Source organism: Salarias fasciatus, chromosome 10 (assembly GCF_902148845.1).
Source record: "Salarias fasciatus chromosome 10, fSalaFa1.1, whole genome shotgun sequence".
In the NCBI taxonomy this organism is placed as follows: Eukaryota; Metazoa; Chordata; class Actinopteri; order Blenniiformes; family Blenniidae; genus Salarias; species Salarias fasciatus.
This window is the reverse complement of record NC_043754.1, coordinates 18,161,345-18,173,066: the sequence shown is the minus strand read 5'-3', so window position 1 is coordinate 18,173,066 and position 11,722 is coordinate 18,161,345. Positions and strand designations below refer to the sequence as shown.

The window sequence follows — 11,722 nt, the reverse complement described above, 5'->3', positions numbered from 1 at the left end:
TCTCATCAAGTAGTTACTTTTCAAATATTGATGATTGTGCATCAAAATAGAAAAGATCAGAGCTTCTTCAACCTGCTGAGGGACACACAGAAACAGGTTACTTATACTGACCTCTGCTGGCACAACGAGCTAAGAACAATAGAAAAAAAAAACAGTTGTGTCCATCCATCTCATATCATCAGTCCATCCATCCCTCCTCTGCACAGCTTCATCAGCTGTATTCTCAGTGTGTGCTGCTGACGATGCTGGAGAGCCGATCACACATGCTCACATTCAAACCTTAGTGCAGTTATGAATGATCAGTTAATCTTTAACACCTGTTTTTAATCTTTGAAAGGGACCTGGTTTACCTGGGGGAAAAAAACACATGCACAGATAGAACATGCAAACTCTTCTTTTTTAAATTTGGCTAAAATAGACAAACTTTACAATTTCAGTTTTATGAATAGCTCTCTTACGTTTTGATTTTTGTTCTTGGCCGTGTAAAGATACACACTTTGTGTTTTTTCCTGTTCGAGATGAAGTGGAGCAAGCCCTCTCCTTCCGCCCTCTGTTATAGCTGTTCTATTTATACTAGGTTTTCTTTGTTGTTTAGTTTTTCTCACCAAATACTGGATTAGTGAGGAGCATGTACGCCCACGGTGGAGATTTGTACACGGTATTTTTATGCCCAAAAGACAAGTTATATGTTCTTTGCTCTATCAATTAAAGAATTAAATATTAAAAAAAAGGCAAAAAAATAAAAAAGAACATGCAAAATCTGTGAAGAAAGACCCCAGATCTGGAGTCAAACCAGGAAAATTCTCAATGTGGACCAAAGTCTCAATGCACATAATAAATTGCACACAAAAGCCTTTGAACCAGATGTCGTCAAACTCTGAATAACCCTGTTCTTGGTAGATAAGAATTGCACATAGAGACATGTAACGTAGTCTTTCGAGCAGTGAAAAAGATGAAGTCTTTATTAACCCTCACAAACACTTGCATAATAAACGTTTTTACATAAAAAAGCATCTCTGCATTATCTTCTGGGATGAAAGATGAAGCTTTGTGGAAGCAACCAGTCAATGAATGGAGGCTGATGCATGCAGCACATTTTAAATAAAGCAAAAAAAAAAAAAAAAAAAAAAAAAAAAATCAAAGATGAAAGAGAAAATAAATATGAAAGGTAGTAGAATCTTAGCACAAAAGTTGTGCGTATTCTCTGAAGAAGAAGAAGAAGACGAAGAAGAAGAAGAAGAAGAAGCAGAAGAAGAAGAAGAAGAAGAAGAAGAAGAAAAAAATCTGAAAAAAAAAAGCAAATGTTCTGCATTTCTTTCACCAAGAGGCAGACGGACTGGATGAAATGCCATTTTATTGACCAAAGACACACAAACAATGATGGATAAACCTATCAGAAGGCAATAAATGTTCCAAAAAGTCTCATTGTGCAAGTAGTGTTGCCATGAATCGTAAAGGGAATTCTGGTTTTTAATCGCGATGTAAAAACATCGGCTGAACCAACCTCTTTGACAAAGTTGCATTGGAAAGGCACTAATGGTGAAATACAAAACATTAACAAGAAATAAATAATCTAAACAAAACCGAACAGTTTGCTTTTCGTAAAACATGCCACAGTTTTGCATGATGCCTTTAGCAGAACACATCCTCCCAGAAATCCTGCTGGTTATTTAACACTAAGAAACAGTGAGCCGCACTACAATCACATGTTAACGGCACAAAAACCCAGAAAAATAAGACTCTGTACTTCGTCATTACTGTTTTCTCTACTGGCCTAAGAAAATATCAACATTATTATTCTTTTCCCTATCTCTCAAAATGCATTTCCCTTTCCACCATCTGCTGAAAGAAATCCACAGGCAGACAGGTTTCAACAGTTCAGATGACTTTTAGGTCTAGACATATAAAATCAGCCATCAATTATGAAAAGGCTGGTTGTGAGGGCAACTTGTAGCAAAGTTGCTGCTTCCGAAGGTAGAAATTCATCCTATTTTCCTGCTCATCAGGGGAATTTTTAAAGCAGTTTTGTGTGGAATGGATCTACACTAAAGTGCAACTCAGAGTGGAGGGAATAAAAAAAGAGAAGTTAGAGGATTTGGGGGGATACAGAGGACCGGTGCCTCACTCCTTTCACAGTCTTTCCTCTCTCTTGCTCTTCTTTCTCCTCGCCAAACCGACCAGTGGTCCAGTTTCTGTGACTGTAGATTTTGGGAAGACGGGCAAGGCAGTCTGTTAGCATCTTGACAGATATTTTTTTTTTGCTCTTGTTGACGTGTTTCATCGAATTGCCCACGTTTCCATCTTCGCTCGCCGCTCTCCGCCGCTCTAGACGAAAGCCTCGGGCACATCGGAGCCGTTGATCCTGATGTAGATCTTAGCGTCGTCCTCTTTCTCCCTCTGCTGCTTGTAGAGGGTCTGTCGGTAGCACACCAGGTAAAGCGGCAGCAAGAAACCCAGCATGCTGAGCGCGAGGAGGCCGATATTGACCTGCAGAGGGACGCAATAATTAGCTACATGCTCGCTGGATTCAATTTGTGAGCGAGTGTGTGTTCATACCCAGAATGGATCTCCGCCAAGGGGGCCCATCATGGCCAAGAAGAGAGGCTGCTGCAGCAGGGCGAACACGGCGCTGACCAGAGACTGCATGCCTGTCAGACTGCCAAACTGTGAGGACGGATACCTGGACGTGCAGAGGGAGATTCATTCAGTAAGTTTCCGTACACATTCACAACGGTACGATGACGTGTGTGTAATGTTAGAGGTCCGTGATACTTACACGGCAGCGTAGAGACCACCGACAGCAGAGTGGATGAACCCTCTCACCACAGTGTGGAGGACGAACGACACAATCTGAGGGGAAATGAAAGCTCACGTTCAGAAGGACTGAAGCTGTTTGGTTTGGTTCATTCATAAGTGCCTTGAGGACTGACCTGCAGGGGGAGGTTGGGTATGAGGCAGGTGATGCCAAATCCCACCAAAAGGACGTTTGTGAGCACGAACGCCCGCAAGGCGTTGGTCACCTTCTGGGTCTTTTTGTCTCTGCGCTTTGTCTTTGTTTCACCCCTTGTTGTTGAAAAGTCAAAAGAAGTGAGAGGAGAGATTACTGATCACTGATGCCGTTCCACAACGCCGGAGCTATCACGCTGACAGGCAGCTCTAATGTCTGAGTCAAAGGGTTTGGGGCAGAGAGTTCATCCTGCATCACAAGGGACTACTCAGACTTGACTCACTTGCTCAAGGGCTTCTTTTCCTCCTCTCCATCATCGCAGTCCTTCAGTTTCCAGTCCATGATCTGACCAATTACAGGGGTGGTCATCAGGCAGAGCAGCTGCAGCACGCCGAAGATGGACGAGTACAGACTCACTGAGGAAGAGGTCACGATGAAGTCAGAATGGGTGGAAGGAGCCAAAGATTTTGATTAAAAAGAACGGGGAGAGTTGGGGTTAGGGTTAGGGTTAGGGTTAGGGCTAGTCAATAGGATGACATAATAACAGGGTTTATGGCTGAGAGGGCCATAGTGCTAGGGAAGTGCACCATGTGACAGTGCATGTGACGTGCACCGATGCTGACGGGGAAAGTTAGTTAATGAGTATACTGCGAATGATATCTTGCGGTTTCAGATTGAAGCTGAATGGCACCTGAAGGGCTGTGTTAGTGACGTGAACTACGACCAAAGCAGAGTGGTGGCGGATCGTCCAAGCCAGCAAGTCTAATTCTAACTAGCTGTAACGCGTCACTACTCCACAGCCAAACCGTCATCTTACCAACTTCCATCCTTTCCACTGAAAATGTAATTAAAAACCCAGTAAGTCAGAACACTTTGAAGAGCATCAGACAGTAAATCTTTTAGGTATTTTTTTTTTTTTTTGCCAGACACACATGCACAATCTTGACTGAACGTAGAAAAGCTAACCGGTGTTGAGGTCTCCATCGGTGAGCGACTCCAGGACGCTGTTCATGGCCCCCATGTAGAACAAGAGACGGAGCTGGGTGATGGACATGGTCACCAGGCTGAGCACGAAAATCGGAGTGGTGATTGTTTTCAGGAATGACGGGGCTAAACAGGACAAACACCGCATAAAAGGGCGCAAATGAGATTAACATAATAAAAGGCTACGTGCAAATACTAACGAAGCACATGCAACATATTGCTTTCGTACATTCATCCTGTGACTTGCAGTCCATCTCCAGGTCCATGGTGGACAGGCAGAGATTGTTTCCATCTTTAGTCGGCACATCTTTTTGCTTCAGGTTGCTCCCGACACTCAGTCGACGGCCCACTGTGGTCACTTGTTGGTAGAACTGCTTCCCTGTGATTTTATGGTCAAAACCAAGCCAGCTGAACTTGATCTTCACACTGAGAGGGGAAAAAAAAGGAGTGGGAACAAATGATGAAGAGATCCTGTGAAAAATTGCTCAACAGAGGAAAAAAAAAAAAATTCTGCTGCTACAAGCAGAGATTTACCAGCAGGACGATAGCTGACACGTGATGGCGAGCAGACAGAGTTTAACCCCAGGGCCTTACGTTGCATTTCTTCAATGTCTTACGTAATTTTTTTGTCAAACAGTTTCAAAGATGACAGCTTCTACACATGCTTGATAGACACAGATACACAAGACCGCCATGTAATAGAAGATGAATTTTCTACATGTGAATGTAATCTACATGTGACATAAAGACAACCTATAAAATATACTCTAGTGCAAATCCATGAGAGTAACAGATGGGATTGCAGCTACTTATGTAATACAGACAGGATAAATAAAAGTAAGAGTTCTGTCTTTTGCATGTCAGCATCCACCTCAACTCAAAGAATCCAAAACTCATCAAAAATAATGTCTTCTTCCTTTAAATTTTTCAGTAATTTCTACATTTAACTTAGGATCAGCCCTTGGCGTGGCGAATACCTACCTGCTTTTGCGCCCCTAACTTGGTCTTTGGAAGGTCATTAAACCAGATAACATCCCAGACTTGGAGTCTACGGATGTCATCATTTCAATCAATACTGTTTGTGCACCATTGCCTGGATCTGTTACTCACGTGTAGTCCATATCTTCAGGTCCTGGGAATGGTTCCATTGGCCAGTTAAAGAAGCAGTTCAAGAAGACGACCCCAGAACAGGCGGCCCACACCACCAGGATCGTGATGAAGGGTATGCCAAGGTCATAGATCACCTTTGGACAAAACATAACAAGTGAATACAAGGGAGTAGAAATGTTTCACAGTCTGGTGACTCTCTTCAAGCAGACTAACCTTCCCTCCTGATCACATTGCATAAGTGCATGTACAACTTACCATTCCTTATCTGGGAAGGTAAATCATTATACTGGGAATAATTGTACAGTCCTTTAAACACCCATCTAAGGGTCACAGAATAATGAAATTCATTATCCAGAGTACAATTTTGTTGCCATTTTCAGATGTAAAGATTGAAACCTCCCACTAACAGAAGATGCCCTTGAAATAATATTAACTGTATCCACACAGGCAAACAAGCAGATGATAGCATCAGGCCACTCTGTTAAACTTTGGATTATTTACACATGTGCTTCATTGTCAGATTCAGACTTCATCAAAGGTGAGGCCGATTCAGCGTTTCTTACCTTAACGCCAGGGAAGGTGACAGCGGAGGAAGCGTAGGAGCCAATCATCAGGGCGATGAAGGTGGAGCGGAGGTTCCCAAACATATTAGGCAACTTGACAGAAGAGAAAGGAAGATGTAGAAAATTAGCATTAATTTTTTTTTTTTCTGTCACTTGCATATTCCATCGTGTATTTGAGTGTAAAAATTAAGCCGTTTTGTGTCAGGGTGAACCCAGCTGCAGTGTGATTGAGTTTGAGGCAGAGGACAAGCTGGACAAGGACGAAGGTGCCCACAGCGTCACACTCCGGGTCACCGTGTGCAGTAAAAAACCAACAAGCATCAGAAAGAACATCAAAGCTCATGAAAACACAACAATCTGACACAAAGGAAGTAAAAGCATCAACACACACAGCTGCCCAGATTCTATACAGCTGCAAGAATCAGAGGGGGCGACTGAGGAGACGCGATACTTGAGGACAAAATGGATGCGCAGAACACAGTTCTTCTGTATCCTTCACTGCCATTCGAGGGAAAAAAAAAAAGATAGACTTGGCAGAGACATCACAAGGCAGTAGGTGGCAAAATATTCAAATACAAAGTAATTCACAAGCTGTTCTGTGTTCAGAGGCTGAACAACAACAAGCACAGTATATTACATAAGACTGGGAGAGCCAAAGAAGAGGTATGTGCTCGTGTGTGTGTGTGTGTGTGTGTGTGTGTGTGTGAGTGAGTGCTAATTTGAGAAGGCATGTGCACTGAGGCGCCCCGGTTTCAGTTCTACCACTTAGTAACATATTTTAATAGTTTTCAATCATTATATTTCTATTACCAGCCGCTGGATGGACGTGAAGGTGACCTGAGGTCTGACACATGGCACAGAGCCAGAAGCGGAGGGCAGTTGGGTGAAAAAGCAAAATCGCTCAATCCTGAGGGCCTGAGGTGATGAAGAAACGAGGCCGCGCTTGATTATTAACCCAACACCGAGTGGCTGGGTGGAAGGTGGAGTGAAGACAGCTCCTATGGACTGAAGCCCACGGAAAAAGGGCAAACAAAACCTTAAATCTTGGTTTTACTACATCACGGGCATTCAGGCCCATGGCAGCAACTAATGAGAAATTTCAGCAGATGTAACAAATACCACATTAGAGATGAAAGGTGTTGCAGCAACAGTCTGTGCTGGGAGAGAAAAAGGGTGTTTTAATAGGAGATTTACTGGAGGAGAGCCTCTCGCTGGTGAACAGCATCACCATGACACAGCCCTGGACTTCCGTGGGAGTCACTGTAAGGCTTAACTGATGGAGGGGAGAGAGAATAGGAGGATGAACTATGGCTGGCAAGGAATGCAAATTAATGGTGAGGGGGGGGTGACCCTGTGAACTCTGGGAATCAGGAAGAGCATCCATTGCAAAGTGTTAATGAGTCACTGCGTTGCGTTCCCCCTAATCAGGTTTACTCCCTGCTATCTCCAGCTGAGCAACAAGAGTTCAATGCTAAAACGAAACTTACTGTGAGCGACGTAAACGTCATGCACATGCCCCCGAAGCCATTAAAAGTCAGGGCGATGAAGATAAGGACCGAGAGTTCTGTAAAAAAAGAAAAAATCAATCTGAGTTAATCAGCCTGTCAACAAACACTCACTGTTTAAAACAGTGCAAAAAGGGAGGAGAGGATACCTTCCACACACACTTACCGTTTGGACTATAGGCACCGTAGGCGATGAGTAGACAGGACAATCCAAAGCATGTGCTGGGAATGTAAAAATACTAACATTTACATGTGTCCTGACACAACATCATGATTGATCTCCATCATTTCTACATTTATTTGCTCACCTGCCCAGCAGTCGCAGCTTACGAGGTCCGTATTTATCCATCACGATCCCCAGCGGCAGCGTGATGGCCGACAGCAGGAAGGAGCCGACGGTGAAGGCCAGGTTCAGCATCTCATCCTGCTCTTTACAGATCAGCCAGCCGTTCATCTTCATCAGGCCATCCTGAGGGAGCAGAGGCCTCATCTCCACCCCGTCGCCCAGTCCGACCACGCCAGCGTCATTTTCATAATATTCAGCGTATTCATCAGGTGGCGATGTTGCCAGATGTTGGGACAGATTGGAGCTGGTAGTGTTTTCTAAAACTTTGATAAACAAGAGTGAAAAGAAGAGAAAAATATGTTGTCACTTCATTGAAGCATGTTTTTCAGAACTGCTGTGGTTTATAGAGATGATAATTAATACAGTAAACTTTAATTATATTTAAAAGGTTTGCCTACTTTTTATCACGTATTTATAGTTTGTTTAAACCTCTGTTTACTCCATGGTTTTCATTTTATCGTTTCGTCTCCCCACCTGTGGTCTCATTTCTCCTGTTCATCATTTTACTATCAGTCTGCTCGCCTTCCCCATCCTTTATCAGTGTACTTTAAACTTCCATATTACCAGTAATAAAAGCCTGCCGTGGCTCTCTCTTTGTTCCTTTATCACATGTCACATGCCTGAAAAGAGCTGAGCTGGTGCTGCTCTCCTCTTCCCTCTTATATCATCAGAATAAGATAAGATGTGCTGTGGCAATGCTCCAGGAAAGCACATTGACTCAAACATCACAGCTGAGGCAATTTTTTTTTGTCAGCTATTAAGTGTTACATCTTATTGACACCAAGTAAGATTTCAGTTAGCCTTGATTTTTTTTTTTTTTTTTACCGTGTAATCTGTGCTATTTAATGATTGCTATGATCAGACGAAACACTGAATGTTTGATGCGTGGAGACAGAAACTGCACTCTCAGGTAAACTGGTGGTGAGAAAAAAATCAATGGCGTCAGCTCCAGGGGAGATAGGGTATCTATCAGATCAGATGTGGGGGGGCTCACAGAATGACAAAGTGTCACCTGAGGTCCAAAGAATAAGACTGTCCTGATAGTCTCGTTTTCCCCTCGTCTCTTCAAAACAGCCTGAAAGGGATTTCACTCTGAGTGCCTTGTACACTCATGTTGTGGCGAATTAACAGGAGGGATGAGAATAGAACCTAAGAGGAAATTAAAGTGGTAAAGAAGACAATTGTAAAGGCAATATACTCTGGTTTTATTACTTCTCTTCTATTCAGTCTCCTGTTTGCTCTGAGGTGAGTGGGATACTCTTAATGGGAACCTGAAGCTTTTACTCTTCATCACAGGACGGCTCTACCGGCCTGAAATCCTGTTCTAATTCAAAGTGATCGGGTGTAATCTCCTGAGTCCCTCAGACAGCTTACAGAAAACACTTATTCTCCCAGCAGAATGAAAAGGGAAGAAGGCAGGAGTGTTACATTACCGCCTCTCAATAAACCCGAATCCTCCTAAATCAAGATAACGCTGGCTGTCAGTTCACTCCTCTTCCCAGTGCTTACTGTATCTAACATGCATTCTGTCTGTAACTTCAGAAAAATAAACGTTATAGAAAAAACTTTCGAGGCATTAAAGCTGATTTTCTTTACACATAAATGTGAAAATAAACTGGACTCACCCTCCTCGTTGCAAAGGTAAGAGTAGAAACCTTCGGACTTGAGCATGATGAGGAGCGATCCCCATCCCAGCAGAACAGCAGAGAAGAGCAGATTTTCAACGATAGCCGACACGGCCATAAACCAGCGCCTGGCAAACGCTGTGGCCAGGGTCGGAGCCATGACTGGGAAGGTCAGGGAAATACAGAAAAAAAAAAAAAACCCAGCAAAGAACAGAGAGAAGAGAGGAGGCTGGAGGTGCAAGGAGTGTGTCCCTGTCTGGCACTCTGGATGAAGGGCCGTGAATCAGTTATCTGCGAAGACAAAAGGACAGGAGGAAGGGGGAGGATTTATAGTTAGCCTATCACTGGAGTCACTGGGTTGGTGAAGGTCCAGTTTTTTTATATGATCACCAGATAATTAATTTAACTTTGAACCTATGTGAAGATAAATGGATTAACGGCAAAGCAAAAATGAACTTTTAGTAACCTCATCAATGTTTGGAGACATGCTTTTTGGACTAAAACGGTGAATTATTAACTCTCCCTGCAGTAGAGGGATCATTCTACCTCTGCAACAAACACCTTACATCACATTAGAGACAGTAAGAAGCCCCCACAGTGGCACCACAGAGTTTCTGCTGCTTGATGCAAAAAAGCAAACTGGTCCAAACTGGACACAGAGAGAAAAGTGAGCTCTCTTTCTCTCTCTCTCTCTCTCCCTGCTTCTCTCCCTCTCTCTTTCTCTGTTTGTCTTCTGTGCTCTCATGCCCATCCAACCGCAACTTTTCTCTGCAATTACTGTGGTGCATCCAAAATATAAAGGAGCTGCCAGACAAACAATAAGCAAAGCAGCTCACACAGGCAACCCCTCTCTCTCTCTCTCTCTCTCTCTCTCTCTCTCTCTCTCTCTCTCTCTGTCACACACAAACTGTATCTCTCCTCAATAAATAACACAAGGTTCCACCCTCCAATAGAGCATTTGTTTGGGCAGCAGTTGCAGACTGTTGTACATCTTGGAAACTCCTGAATTAATAATCTAATTTCTGACATGTTTTCTTGAAGTCAGTTGAGCTGACAGTCCTCTTGCCCGAGTAACTTTTTTTCTTACCTCTCCTGGTTGTGAGCAGCACCACGCAGATTCAGCCCTCCTGATGTCTCGCTGTTGTGTTTATTAAGGTCTGACCGTGTGGAGGTCCTCATTTATATACTGCTCCATCTGCGCATGCTGCCCCCTATCGGCGGTCCTGATGTCTACACCCAACCTTTGCTTTGCCAGTGGATTGCCTCATAAATAATTGGCTTATCAGCACAATAATGGAGCTTTAATGGGTCCAGTCGGAGACGAGAAAGATAAAAGACTGACTAATTTGATGAGATCAAGGTGGCAGAAAACGAGAAGTCTGAAAGGGTGTAGGGATTAATCTATAGAAGCAAAGCCTGCTTTAGGACACAATGGAGTTGAGAACAAACAAACTTGTGACTCTGTCTGAATCAATCGCAGGTATTGATAGAGCACATAAGGACACTGAACCAGACATTCATGTTTTGTAATCACCAGTTGTTTACTTGCTGTTGTTTATTTACACAGAACAGGATGTGAGCAAGTTTGCAATTTGTTTTATTGGAGTAGTAGTGCGTTTTTATTAAAGATCTGTCAGAGTCAGTTGGTGGCTGTGCTCTAATTGTTTTTTTTTAATTGGAATTTTACAGATTATCATTGAAAACGCTGATGTCAACATCTGGCACAAGTTTTGTGCGTCAAGTCTGCACAATCAATAACTCTGCTATCAGGTTAACTAAATGTCAGTCTTTTAACATGTCAAAAACAACTCGGTATTACTTTTAAATGATAAACCACAAGCAATTTACATTTAATTTAATGCTTTACCTTAAAAAAATTCAAAGTTTAAACCCATATAAACCAACTGATAACTTGTTTACCGAGTGCTTGGCTGCAGTCAATATGCAGATGAATCAGTGAGTACCCAAGATAGAAAACACTGACACAAGAATGTGTTGTTTTCTTTGTCTGAGAAAGAAAGTCTTAAAAAAAACACCCAGTCCCTATGAAGAAATGTTTTATTTTGGATAAAGTCTGAAAAAGAAAAAAAAAAGTTTTAAAGTGTCAAAACTGTTTGAATGACTTAAATTTATAGAAAAACTAAAATGATGTAAAATATAAAGATGCTAGAATGGCCAAAAATGTAAAACAGCAAACAACAAAACTGCTAGGATTGTTGGAAAAACAGCTAATGCAGCTAGAATGGTTTAAACCACCACATAAAATACAAGCAAGCAGCAAATATTAAGGTAAAACTACTTAAACAGCAATCATGAAAAAAGTAGATAAAAGTTCCCACTGTAGATAAAAATGAGGATTTATTAAAATTAAAGTGGACTAATTTTGCCACAATATGAGCTGTGTTTTTCTCTTTTTGATCGTTGAAGACATTTTTATGGCTGCGTGGATTTTTTTTTTGGTCATTCAGGTTACAGACCAACCAGTCTGAAAAGGGGTTGATTACTGACACAGATGTTTGGAGACAATTTGCATGACTTCATCAGTTTAAACTGACAACCAAGGGCACAACTGCACAGCAATGAAACCTGGCTCTGCTGCTAAATGAATAAAAGAAGTTGTACTCACGAAACGAATCTTGTGC

General features: G+C 42.4%; 1 protein-coding gene across 2 annotated transcripts; it reads right to left on the bottom strand.

Moving 5' to 3' along the window:
• Nucleotides 1-1,405: 1,405 nt before the first annotated feature.
• Nucleotides 1,406-9,240, bottom strand: slc43a2b (solute carrier family 43 member 2b). 2 transcript variants are annotated; one of them, XM_030100887.1, is made up of 14 exons: nucleotides 9,081-9,240; nucleotides 7,418-7,718; nucleotides 7,276-7,331; nucleotides 7,092-7,168; nucleotides 5,605-5,697; nucleotides 5,042-5,175; nucleotides 4,161-4,357; nucleotides 3,914-4,057; nucleotides 3,765-3,782; nucleotides 3,231-3,363; nucleotides 2,931-3,063; nucleotides 2,777-2,850; nucleotides 2,557-2,680; nucleotides 1,406-2,487 (listed from the first exon to the last, which is right to left on the bottom strand). In XM_030100887.1, the coding sequence occupies exons 1-14, from the start codon at nucleotides 9,238-9,240 to the stop codon at nucleotides 2,326-2,328; spliced, it is 1,806 nt and encodes a 601-aa protein (XP_029956747.1). In that variant the 3' UTR covers nucleotides 1,406-2,325. The 2 variants fall into 2 exon arrangements, with proteins under 2 accessions (XP_029956747.1, XP_029956748.1); XM_030100888.1 differs by having other exon boundaries at nucleotides 7,418-7,712.
• Between the last annotated feature and the right edge of the window lie 2,482 nt (nucleotides 9,241-11,722).